At 42.6% G+C, this 13,176-nt stretch overlaps 1 protein-coding gene across 4 annotated transcripts in view; it reads left to right on the forward strand.

Annotated features, from left to right (window-relative positions):
- Pard3b (par-3 family cell polarity regulator beta) overlaps window positions 1–13,176 on the forward strand; it is a 990,158-nt gene that overhangs the window by 887,728 nt on the left and 89,254 nt on the right. For all 4 annotated transcript variants that reach the window (XM_063236623.1, XM_063236624.1, XM_063236625.1 and 1 more), the window contains one exon: window positions 568–703. In XM_063236623.1, coding sequence (XP_063092693.1) covers window positions 568–703 — 136 coding nt within the window. The remainder of the gene's footprint in view (window positions 1–567; window positions 704–13,176) is intronic.

Raw genomic sequence — 13,176 nt, forward strand, 5'->3', positions numbered from 1 at the left:
CACCCAGCTTCCTCTGTCCTGCCCATGCTCTGTTTGGCATGGCTTTTGCCTTTTTTTTTTCTTCACCTAAGCCTGACTGCACCTATCCATTACATGTGCCCTACCGTCTCACTCCCAAGATGCATGAGTCTCATAGGAAGGAACACTGCCATATGCCAGTCAGCATCACATCCAGCCACATTCAAAGAAGTGGGACTTTGTCCCTAATGGTGGGTGACGCTTATTTGAGAAAACAAAACATTCCCATTAAAATTCAGTCCAACTATTTATACGATTTTAAGAAGAAAACAACAGATATTTTAATTGCCTCAAAGGTCAAGACTTTAGCTTACCTTCTCGTTCCAAGGGTAGTGATTACACTCAAGTCAGATATTTTGAACCTTGGAGCAAAGTATGCATGTAAGCACTATCTTTATTCATTTTAATTATTAATTTCACTATTTTCCTAGCATATTTGAATGATATCATCAAATCTTTTGGATTTGGATGGTAGCACCTTTAATAGGAAGATCAAACAGTGACCTCGAGGCTGATGTACTGTGTGACTGTGTGTGTCCTGTTCCATAGTGGCCACCCAGCGGGAGGAAGCTCCGACCGCATCCAGAAGCTTCGAAAGGAGTATTACCAGGCCCGCAGGGAAGGCTTCCTTCTGTATGAAGATGATGAAGGCAGACCAAGACCCTCTGAGTATGAGCTTCACTGGGTAAGCCTATGCCTGATCTGCATCATGAATTCCTCCTTACTGAAATCATTGTAAACAGAACAACATGGTCAGTTGTATTCTATGCATATTATATTATGGTGAGGTTCCTTGGGGTTTATGCACATGGATATGACCCAAATGACAGCTGTCTTCCCCCGCAAACATTGCCTACCTAAATCCACATGCATGTCCCTTCTAGCTGCCCTCGCACTTACTTGGGTGTACGCCGTCTGATTTGGATGTGAGAAAATGGCAGCTACTGTAAAGACAGACATTCTTTGCCCACCTTAAGTGAGCCTAAGTCTTTACCCTCCTCTGGCCTCTGACAACTTGGCCAGCATTAACAGACTGCAACATAGGCCCTGTGTCCTTTGGAATATAGTTTGTAGAAGCAAATGTCTAAAGGCTTATTTTCAGAAATACCAATTGTTTGTATGTTAGCTCTGAGCAGCTCACATTCCTCCAATCTTACCAATATGCTAACATTGCTTTGTCTTGAGATAAGGGGAGATTTGGCCAAATTTTCAATACACAAGGAACAGAAAACATAATTGTAACCACCGAAGATGTATTCCCTGGGTTTTCTCAGACTAGAATGATTTGTGTTCTCTTTGTCTTTCCCAAGAAGGTAAGCCTGCACTTACAAAATACGCTTTGCTCCCTGTCGTCCCTGGCAATGTCCAGGAGAGGTGCATAAGTGGCAGATGACATCTGCCTGTCAGACACTCTGAACGGCGCCTGACAGGGCCAAGGTGCAGCAATTACCAGTTCTCCATGCTGCCAAGACTAGGGCAGAGCTGAACATGATCAGAGCAGAGTCCTCTGTGCGACTCCCTCTCATGTGCCCTCTTTGATGACTACTGCTTTCTACTCCAGTTTGTAGTGCTGTGTTAAAAACCAAGTAAGGAACTCTGTCATCCTGGTACTCACTGCAGATAGCAGCACCCGTGAGAGCCAGTTTTTCCTCCTGGATTCCACATTCCTATTTATGCTTACAAGATCAGGGTGGGGTAAGCAGCGTCCAGGGACCAAGCAGATGCATGCTGGTCTTCACATCTGGCTGAGTCACCCAGGACATGAAAATCACAGGGCAGCATCAAGAGACGGCTCTGTCGGACAGAGCAACTGCAGGGCTGGGCTCCTCCTGCAAGGACTCTGCTCTTTCCTGCGCAGAGGCTCAAGGTGAAGACCGGTGACTCCCAAGCAAGTGGCAACAGCCCCTTTGGAGATTGTTCCAGCACTCTCGACCAGAGCAAGCCGCCACTTAGTGGTTTATCACAGGTATCAGCATTGCACAGAATGACTGCACAGGCTGGGACAGCTTGTCTCTTAGAGTCTCCATAGCAAAAAGGAAAGATTTCCACAGAGTAGCAGATTAGGTGACCATTCTGTTTTAAACTCAATCAAGATCAGTTTACTGCCTTTGACAAGAGATGCTAGAACTCATTAGGCAAGGTTCTGCTCTCTTACAAAACCAATCAGCGATATGATGAAGGAGAGTTATTTCCATTATTCCCCAAAATAGAGCACTGTGTCTGACACCCTGAAAAGCATTCCATGCACAGATCAGTGTGAATCCCTATGAGCAAAATAAGTAAGGCATTTTAGATCTAGCAGTCCTTGCTATTTTGATCTTAGTTTGTATTATTTCTTTAATTCAAGCTAGAAGGATGAAGATGCTTTACCTTCCAGATACTGAACGTTGCCTCTGACTCTCACCAAACCTGGGTTGGATGAACTCTTCTCTCGTATGCTTCCTGTTTTAGTGATCCTTCTTTTCTGCCAGGCAAATGTGTAAGCAGATCCAACCAGTGAAGAAGTGTCTCTAATTTTCATTGGTGTTTCTCATTCTCTTGTGTTCTGTGCTTTGCCAAAAGCAACTGATATATTTCCCAGACAACTGGGACCCGAAGCTTCTCAGAGATGCTTGGGAAAGGAAGAGATGATGTTCTTGGTGACTGCCTGAGATATTCCAAACCAGGGACTGCACTCGTAGCATCCTTTCCCCACCTCCCCACACCAAGGAAAACACTATTCTCTTTTGTCTAGAAGAGACCTGAAAAATTACACCATCGACTTGCTACTTTGGGGGAGATCTATGAAAGCAGATTTAGAAAGTTAACATGTCATTCCTGCCAGTCACCGTGCCACAGTAGCTCTCGTGACACTGCAGCTACTAGTTGAGGCTGGTCGGTCTTCAGCGTCCCAAGGATGCTTGTTAAAGTCAAACCAACCGGCTGGGAAGGGAAGGGTGGGCAAGCCCCCATGCTTCTCCAGGTGCTCAACAAGGTTTCTGAGGTAAGTCTTTAAAATAGGGCATTGACTCCTCTTGCTTTAGTAGATATGAACACAGGGCAGTCTGCTAATTAAACTCCCTACAGCGGCAGGGATGCGTGAGTGAACTTAAAATTCTTGCCGTCTCGTAACTCAGGTCAAGAGGTCTGACAGATGTTCCCCAGAGTGAGACTGTTCTGGAGACCTTCTGAGCTCTCAAAAAGAAAAATAGGAGAAAAAAGTCACCTCACTATTACAGTTCTCCCCTCTCCCTCGTTACTGGGTGATGGAGGAGTTGGTCTGGAGACCCCTGCAGATACTAAAATCTGTAGTGCTCAGGATCCTCAAATAAAATAGGTATTTGTATGGAATCTACCCATATACTTTAAATCATTTCTGGATTATTTGTAACTCCTAATCCATGTAAACGCTATGGAAACAGTTATACTGCACTATTTAGAGCATAGCGGCAGAAAAGATCTGTACAGGTTCATAAAGATAAAACTTTTACAAATATTTTTAGTCAGCAGTTGGTTGACTCTGCCTCTGTGTAGATCCTACAGATATAGATGACCAAGCATATTCTTACTAGTTTAAAAATAGACCAGAGGTATAGGGGTTTGGCTCAGCAGTATAGGCACCTGCCTTGTGAGCATAAGATTGTGAGTTCGATCCCCGGTACCAAAAAAAATAAAAATAAAAATAGACCAGAGAGAATGAAAGTAGGCTCTCAAAAAGCCTGAGTGTTTGGCCAGTAGATGATTAGGATGTAGGACTATCTGTTACGGGCAGCCTGCTCAGTGGAAAGAATGTTCTGTCCTTGGCCTTCGCTGGACTTTCCACGCCTTCCCCAGCTGCCCTGTTTCCACTGCTCTCCCAGGACAGCACACACTCAATGATCGGAGCCTAAGACTTCTCTCACCATTTCTTTTCTTCATTGTGCCTTTTTTCTCTCTGTCTCCTGTTCAACTGTAACATGTGTATTTGCTCAGGCTTAATGTAGACTTGTTGCTGGGAACAAGAGTATGATATTATCTCTGCCTCAGAAGAACACAAAATCTAGCTAAGAATACAGACATGTAAGCCAAAACCGCATAGAACAGCAGCCCATGTGACAAATGCCATTGCCTAGAGAATTCCAAAGGCACCAGAGGGAGCAGTAGAGTTTGTGGGGGCCAGGGTACTGGAAAGCTATAGAGACAATGTGGAACTCGCTTCACCCGCACGTTTTGTTCTTTTTCTCGCAATGTGGTCTTAGTTTTAGTTTGTTTGTTTTTCTTTTCCAAGAAAGCTCCTGATTTATGCACTTCATTTGTTTTAAAATAGATGAATGCACACAGATTGTAAGGTTTGTAAATATGGACCTCAGGCCTTAAAAATCTTTTCAGCCAGTCTGTTTTGTGGCTGTTTTCCGATCCACGCTCTGAGAAGCTGTAAAGAACAGGTAGAGAGTTTGAGTGGCTGCAAGTGAAATGCCCTGGTGAGTTGTTACAGGCCCAATTAAGTAAGTAAGCTATGCGAGCTGTGAAGTGTTAATATTTGCCAAAGAAAACATGATGCCTGTTATCTGCTGGTATTTTATTTTCTGTAAAACTTGTTAAGACTGTCACAGTCCTCTGGCAATGGGCTGCTTTTTTATTATTAGTCATAGTAGTAGATAAAGATTATCTGCTTATTTAACAGAAACATGAGCATCCTGTAAGTAATTTCAGAAAAGGGATAGCTCTGAAATTTATTAAAAACATTAGTACCTTTAGTGTTGCTTTTTTGCAAGACCTGCATAGCATGTGTCATTATTCCCCAGGCTCTTTTTAACTTTTCCACTAAATTAAGGAAGTGCTTACCTATCAGCAGGTGTGTAGACACTGGATCAGGAAGAGAAGATGTTTGCTTTGATATAGAAAAAGTGGGAGGAAATAATTGTATACTCTCATGTTCACGAGTTTACACTATCCTAAAAGCATGGTGCCACATTTGTCCTGAAAGGGGATGACTCAGGTAGACTGTGGCTGGACTGAGCAGATGGTTAGAGGAGTGGACTGCAGATGGTTAGAGAAATAAATGAAAACCTTTGAAGGATTCATCCATCTGATTATGAAGATGGTCGAGGAGCCAACCTGAAGGAGCCTGCTTGGTAGATGATCTCACAGTTAAAGATAAACCCAGCGACCACTGCACTCAAAGGGAAGGGAGAGCAGGAGCCTGAGATCATGCTACCCAGCTGAAGAAAGAATTGAAGACAAACGTACAATCACCCAACCGAGAAAGGACAAAAACCACCCAAAGGTTATTTTCCAAACACATACAGGTGTGTGTGCGCGACTTGCCTCCCACCTGAGTTGATACTTCTGTGTGTTTGCTTTGTTTACTCCTAAAAGGAATCTGATAAAAACTGAGGACACAGATGAACAATTCTGATTAGTTGATTGGCTCTTACCTTGCTAAGAACTGAAACCTAAGCACACCAGCCTAAGCAAGAGAAGGGACCCATTGGTCCATATAAAAGAAGTCCATAGACAGCTAACTCCACCTGAACTTGAATCAGCTTCCTCCAGACAGCTGTCTGTCTCTCAGCTCTGCAACATTGTCTGAAGGCAGTGTTCTGGGGATCCAGCAAGACACCCATCGGCAGCTCCATCTAATGACTCTGAGGGAAGAGAGTCTCACTTTTAGTAGATCCGAGAAAGTCATAGAACACATGTTTCATGAGCAGCTCAATGACTCGGTTGACTTTGCTCAGGTCACAGGACCATTCTGCACCAGTTCTCCCAGACAGAAAATCCCATACTAGAACTAAGCTGGAATTCAGTCACAAAACCATCCCTGCAACTAGAAAGCAGAGCCACGCCCATCCAAACTCCATACTCAAGGCTGGATGCACAGGAAGATCCCAAGGAAATCAAACTGTTTACCAAAACCTTGAATTCCAATAAATGTATAAACGTTGTCATCTTTTTACATTTTTAAGAAAAGATGAAAAATCCCTTTCTATTCATGTATTTTCCTACTTATAGTCAGAAAAACCTATTATTAATCTCAAGTTTGCTACCATTCTCTGATGAAAAGGGAAAGAAAATTTATTTTTGCCTTTGGATCTAGTGTCTTTGAGCTATTTCAAACACCCAGAAGAGTTTATTGAGCTATTCATGAGGAACTCTCACACCTCTGGATTTTTATAGAGAAGTGATTTTTTTGACTCACTTCAGATGTGGGAATTCATCCCATGAGAAGCATATAATTCTTTGAAAGGACTAAAGGCAGTCTCTGAGGCAAAATTGTTCTATCTACATATTTGTGCATGGTTGTTTGGTGGCAAGCACATTCTTTCATTAAAAGCTTGCAGAGATGGGCAGATGTAAAGAATGCAGAGACAAAATGTCAGCTTTCTATCACTGTAACAAAACACCTGAAGTGATTAATTTACAAAGAGAAAAGGGTTATTTGGGGTAACATGTTTTGGAGGTTCCAGGCCATGAGCCATTGGTCCCCTTAGGAGGCAGCATATCATAAAAGGACTGAATAGTGGAACAGAACTGCTTACTGCGTGGCCAGGAAGCAAAAGAGAAGAAGAAGGAGCCAGAGGGCCACAGTCTATGTCAAGGGTACACCCCTGACGGCCTAATGCCCTTCCACTAGGTCCCACCTCTCAAAATTCTACCACCTCCCAACAGAACCCACAAGGACCAAGCCTTGACCTCCTGGCTCTTCCCCGAAGCTGTCCCTCGCAAGCAGTAACACCTCCTGCCCAGAGGAGGTGCCCTCAGCTTCGTGGGCAGCTCTTCCACTGACACATCAGCTGATCCGTGTTCCCTCTAGGTTCCTAAAACTGCTGACCCGAGAATGCAAGCAGCAGAGAGGAAAGAAAAGAAAAAGAAAAAAACCCACTCACTCTGTCTCTGAACCTGAAAGGCCTGGAGTTTGATTGAACTTCTATTGGTAAAACATCAAAGGCCACATGAAATGGTAAAATTTGCTCACTTAGATTTCAGGAAGTACTAGAAATTGAGGAGAGAAGAAATCAAAATGAATTTTGTAGAAAAAAAATTGGGGGCTGATAGTGACTTAGCCCTCTCATAGTTCAGCATGGCTTCTATAAGACCACACTGACATATAAGCTATATGAGGGGACTGGAATATACCACATGTGAGTGAATCTCTAACTTTTAAATGCAGCGTAAATCACTTTGAAGGGAGACAGCATGTTTATAGGCAATCCCCAACATAGAAATAAACTCAGTGCCAGAAGCCCATTTAGAAGTTGGCAGTTGAGAGCTAGGAATGGATTTTCCTACAGAAAAAAATATCATTTGTTGTTAGGGTCTGAACCAGCCTACAAAAGTCCACTAAAAGCCTAAACCCTTGAGCTACTTGGGAAAATCACCTCAGAGCCGGAGCAGGGAGCCTTGTGAAGTAGGGAAGGTCAGAGACTTCCTTGCCTCCCTCTCTCCTGGGCACACTTTCTAGATGTTGTGCAGGCCCTTTCTGTCTGCCGTCTTGAAGTGTGTCTCCCAGGTGCCCTGAGCCCTCGGTGCCCTTCACAGCATGCCATCCAAACTCACTCATTCCCTGAAAAGGCTACCGCAGTCTACCTCTCCTCCCCAGTAAAGTCATTCTCAGAGTGCAGGTCTGCCCAGCAATGTTTCGGGGCACAGAGAACCTGAGCCAGAAAGCCAAGGAGGATGGAGGAGGAAAGCAGCTAGGGAATGTCCTCCGGGTCCCGGACTGTCAGGTTTATTCCTGGTGCCTGGTCGCCTCTCCAGCAGCCCGCCACGTCTCCAGCACCTCTGTCTTCTGGTGTGGAACTCAAGCGTCCGCAGACCGCCCTGTGGCCTTCTGTGGTGCTGTCCTGGTTCTGACAAGGACACTGATTTTCCTTATTAGTGTATGTTTGCAGTACAGAGTGAGTGCATCCCTCCTGGGATTGGTTTACTACATAGCACATCTTCATTCTTTTCACTTCAGCTCTAAATTCCCTTCCCATCTGCAAAAGGTCTAGCTCCCTGATTCCTATCAGTCCCCTTATTTTGATCTTTAAATCATTTGTATGTCAGCTTTCTCATGTAAGAGCAGCCACATAGTTATTGAAGCTTGTGTTTTCAGTTTATTTCAGTTTACCTTATGGCCTCAAGGTACATCCACTCAAATTTATCCTTCCTAATGGCAGAACTGTACTCCATTGGTGTGTACTAGTAAGTTTTCTTTATCGAGTCATCTGTTGGTGGACATCCAAGCTGCTCCTAAGAGTTAGCCATTATGAATTGTTCTGCTCTATATCTCCATGGTACTATAATATGAAATCTTTAATACTTCAAGAAGATCCCTAGAAGGGGAATAGCTAGGTCAAACAGAATTTCTGTCTTAGTTTTTTGAAGATTCTCCATACTGATTTCCAGCATGGTTATGCTGAATTACATTTCCACCAACGATATAGAAGGGTTTTTCTTTTTCCCCATAACTTTATAAACATTTGTTACCCTTTGAGTTCTTGAGAGCCCATTCTTCCTGGAGTACAGTGGAGTCTTAGTGTTGTTTTAATTTGCATTGCTCTAATGACCAGCAATGCTAAACACTTTTTCTTCTATTCTTTGGTCACACATACCTCCTCTGCTGAGAAACGTCTACCCATGTCAACTGAATGACCATGATTTCCCAGTAAACTCATTCTCACTTCTCCCAGAGGCAGCCTTTTGCTTCCGAATCTGCCCTCCATGGCCCTTGGGACCAGGCCCTGTATTAAGATGGGGCACAGTTCCTCCTCGGCCCTGGCTGCAAGTCTGCCCTGCAGACAGGCACCTGCCTGTGTGGCTCTCCGTAAGACACATATGTCCCGAGCTGGAGATTCTTATTTAGTAGTCAGCAGATGTGAAAAGCATTTTAGCACACTGCAAAAGATCACAGACTGCGCTACTTATAACTGGGTAAATCTGGGCCATCTTCTTTCTCCTTTCAAAGTGAGAGAATGTTCCATCTCACAGAAGCACGGGGCTGACATGTGCATGATTATGTGTGAAGCACTTAGAACAGTGGCTGGTATGTTGGAAGCATTCAGTAAATGCATTTAAATGGTGCACATGCTGGGGCATTCAGAAGCTGTTTGTCCTATCGCCCTGACAACCGTCCTATCTTAGTCCTTATTGGAGCTCCTTAATCTCTGGTTGTTCCACAATCGCAGACTCTACAGCATTGTGTGAGGCCTTCCGTTACCACTTAAATACCCACTGTCCTTTCAGGTGACCACTCAGGCTTGGTGGTCAGCCTTGGTTTGGCAAATTCCACTGGTCCAGAGGTCAATATGTATTTCCCTCTCCCCCACACACATGCCCCCCACCAAAGTCCGCTTCTTTCATCCTTGACCCTGGGGGCACATCTAATCCCTTTAATGAGTTTATGCTAAAATCAAAGAGCAGAAGCAAATTGACTTCAAGCAGCTTCTGCTTTCAGTTCTTTGAAAGCCCTGGAGCAAAGAAATGCCAGAGTCCGGTTAAGGGCCCAAATAAAAGGACAGTAAAATACAAAGAGAGTGTACACAGATTATTTACTCAAGAACTTTTACTACAGCCATATTTACTGCAACCAGATCATTAATGACAATGTCATCCTGTATCCAGTGCCAGCTCTATGCTGTGTAAGTGGTTCCAGACAATAATTCTGTGAGGTGGGTACATATCATCCTGTCTTCCTGGTGAGAAAGGTGACATTCTGAGACCTTACACCATTCGAGTCTGCACTAATTCCCAGTAGAAAGAGAAAAAAAGGTGAACTCCTGTGGTAGCTCTTTAGATACCTCATATATCTAAAAGAAAAGGAATCTCTTATATTCTCCTATTCTTGAGTTTTCATGTACAAGCACTATAAAAATTATTTTCTTCTTGTAAACTACTCTTTAATTATCACTATCAATTTTTTCAATAATATTGTACCAAAACCCAAGTTTGGTGTGCTTTCATCAGTTCTTTTTTGAAGTCTAAGTGAAATCATTCTTTTTTGTGCTGCAATCAAAAAAGTTAGCCATCTCTGGCCCAAACCCAAACCTAAATACCAAAAAGTAGAAAAAAAGTAAGTTCAGAGTCACATTATTTTTCCATAATATGTCCAAAAACCCCTGCACTGTACTTCCATTAGAGTGAAAAAGAACCCTTTCTGCTTCTAATGAGCAATTAATTCCAGCCCAGGATGTTGAATTTAAAGTAAGTTAAGTTTCCCCAAACCACAAGCGTTTATGTTGGATCATGGTTGAAACTCCAAATTCCAACTTCTGCAGTAATAACATTCTGTTCTTCTCCTGCACTGGGAGAAATGACCATTTTATGTAATATAGGGGAACCATAGCAGAACGCCTATGAATTCCAGATTTCCTTAAGCGTTCTCAAAGCTGTTCAAAATCAGTTGGGCATTTTTTTATTTTAGCAGAGCTCAAACGTCTTAAAATAAACTTTGAACACTAGATTTATAAAATGAAGATGTTTGGCATAAAGGACATGAAACTCCGCTAACCGATATTTGCAACACTTAAGCTTGACTACTCTGAGAAGTCCACGCCAGGCCTGTCTGCTTGCAGACCCTGTGGCCGGACGCGGGGCTCAGCTCGCTGACCAACCAGCTCGCAGCGGCGACAGTCTTGTTCCTTCTGTTGAAGGCGAGTTTGGGCTCAGAGGCTTCTAAAAGTCCGTGGCATTTGGTTCTTGTTAAGCAGTGGCTGGGCTGGTGATGGGAAAAAGAAAACCCACAGAAAACTGCCTTCCCGGATGGATAGGAAGGACATCGCGGTCCAAGAAAACTCTAAACATGAAACTAGTCACTGTGGCAGTATCAAAATCACCATCCTTCACAAGAATGACCGCTTCTGAACACCACTATCAGGAGTAAATCAGAGCCCGTGACTTTACCGCCCTCCTGATCGCCTCAATCTTGCTGTGCTGCGTTCTAAGCCTGGAAGTCACAGCGCTAATTTTCAGCGTGATTATGAGATTGCACAAGGGTTGATGCCCCCGAATTTCAGCAAGGCTGACAGGAAGTAAACGATCTAAGAAAAAAGACTGTAACACTGTTATTACAAACTATTAAACGGTTTCTTCTCTACCTGCAAGATAAGGCTGTGGTAAAGTGATGGAGTGCGTGAGCTGTATCTGCACGAAGCTCTCCTTGATGCTTCCGCTCCCACCATGTCGTCTCTCTCCGCCTGGGCCCGCTCAGCGCCCATCCTCCCGGTAGCTAAGCTAAGCATGGAGGGAAACGTGTCCTCCAAAATCGTTCATTCATTTGTTGGTTTATTTCTTCAGCAAATAATGAACAATTTATGAACTCCTACAAAAGTGTTCATTGCAACATCAGCACTTAGCATCAAAGAAAGGAAGCCTGATTGAGGGTGTGTGTGTGTGTGTGTGTGTGTGTGTGTGTGTGTGTGTAAAATACTAATGTTCTGAAGTTTTCCCTTCAAAGAAACCATAGGAAGTGTTGTATGAGAAAGACATTTGTGATCATGATCTGATGTCTTCTCCCTGCTCTGTAATCACTGATACCCCCAAACCACAAGGAGACACCTCCGTTTTTCAGCGCTGTTTTCCTATCATTACTAATTGCCAGAGTCCCAGATTACTTCTAAAGGGCAAATCATTTTAATTTTAATTTTCTATGTATTGGCTATGTCCCCCAAACTCCTCACCTAGTTAGTGTGGACCAGGCTTCCTGTTTTCCATGCAGTTCCCTTCACAGTGAGTTCCCAGGTTTAAGCTGTCAGGCAGCATTTCAGCGCAATGTACTGTATGTGAGGGAACCAGAGACTCGCATTCCAGAGAGGGAATTCACAATTGACATGAATGATGGCAGGAAGAAATCTTTTAAAAGAGTACTTAAAACAGTGATGGGGAAATGTACTATTGGGGTTAGGAGTTTGTGGTTTTATGTGCAGTTGCACAACTATTTTGATGTTTCTCAATTTCAGAAAGTAACTTTCTCCTCTCTGCAAAAAGACACAGATACATAAGATTATAAAATCTAATCCCTAACCATATGATGATGATGGAGATGGAGAGAGGTGACAAGCAAGAGGGAGAACACTATCATTTTGTTCCAAGCATTCAGAATCTCCCCTTAATTGGTTCATAAGTGGAAATTATCAAAAATTTCTGTACCTTCCCATTTAGGAACTTTCAAGACTTTTCTAGCTTTCTTGAAGATTTTTGTCTCCAAAATGAGAAGAAAATCTATTTATACCCTAGCATAAGAATAAACCCATTTCCACTTGTGTTACGTAGGCCCCAAGACTAGAGAACAAGATTTGTAAGTGCTTCATCGTGCATTCATTTATTAAGTCCTGAGACCTTTATTCAGTGACAACTTTGTGCCAGAAATTTCCTTGACTCTGAGGATTCCAAAGTCAATAGGGAGTTTGTGTCTGGTGGGAAAGGCAGACAGGAAACATAATTTCAAATATAATGGGATATTTAGGAGTAGTTATACAGGAAGAAAATGATAAGTGAATGCATAGGAAAAAGAGACTAACCAAGAATTAATAAGATAGATTTCCTTTTATCCCTGTGAAGTTTCCCCTTGTGTGTTTGGCCTTTCCCTGTGTCTGCATTTAAAGCAGTCTGCCTCCAAGACAGCTACTACATCTAAGCAATTGCCCTTTGTAATTTCCAAACAAATATAAATTGGCTTTTAGCATATGTTCCATAATGATACTTTTCTTTAAATCTGACTGCTGCTTTTTTGTGGATTTGAGCATTTGTGCATGGCATCTGTCCCAATTACTAACCAAGATCAGCTGTAGAAGGTAGTTTTTCAAGCTGTGTCATGGCTTATTAGATGTTCATGAAATCAATTAGTTGGTCACTATTGTCATTTCTAAATTACTTTGAAATAGAATACATACATAAGAGGGCATGATAGTGGTAAATATGGAATTAGATGAGAATTTTTTCATAGCTAATACATGCACACACATATGTGCTGAGTTGTGCTGAAAACTCTATCAATTATGATTTTAAAAGACAGAAGAACTCTAGTTCTAGACTAAATTCTTCACCAGCTGTTTACTGTTCATTTATAAGAATGCACATGGTACTTGTCTCATAATAGTGGTTAAAAGAATTTTTTGAATAAATATTTTGAATTAATCCTATCTGAAAGACATTTGTAAATGGCACAGTGTTTAGTGGATTGTATCTACATAACCAGATAGATAAATAGATAGATAG

The sequence above is a fragment of the Cavia porcellus genome, unplaced genomic scaffold (genome assembly GCF_034190915.1).
Source record: "Cavia porcellus strain 051 isolate PalLab524CR breed Dunkin Hartley unplaced genomic scaffold, mCavPor4.1 scaffold_26, whole genome shotgun sequence".
Taxonomy (NCBI): Eukaryota; Metazoa; Chordata; class Mammalia; order Rodentia; family Caviidae; genus Cavia; species Cavia porcellus.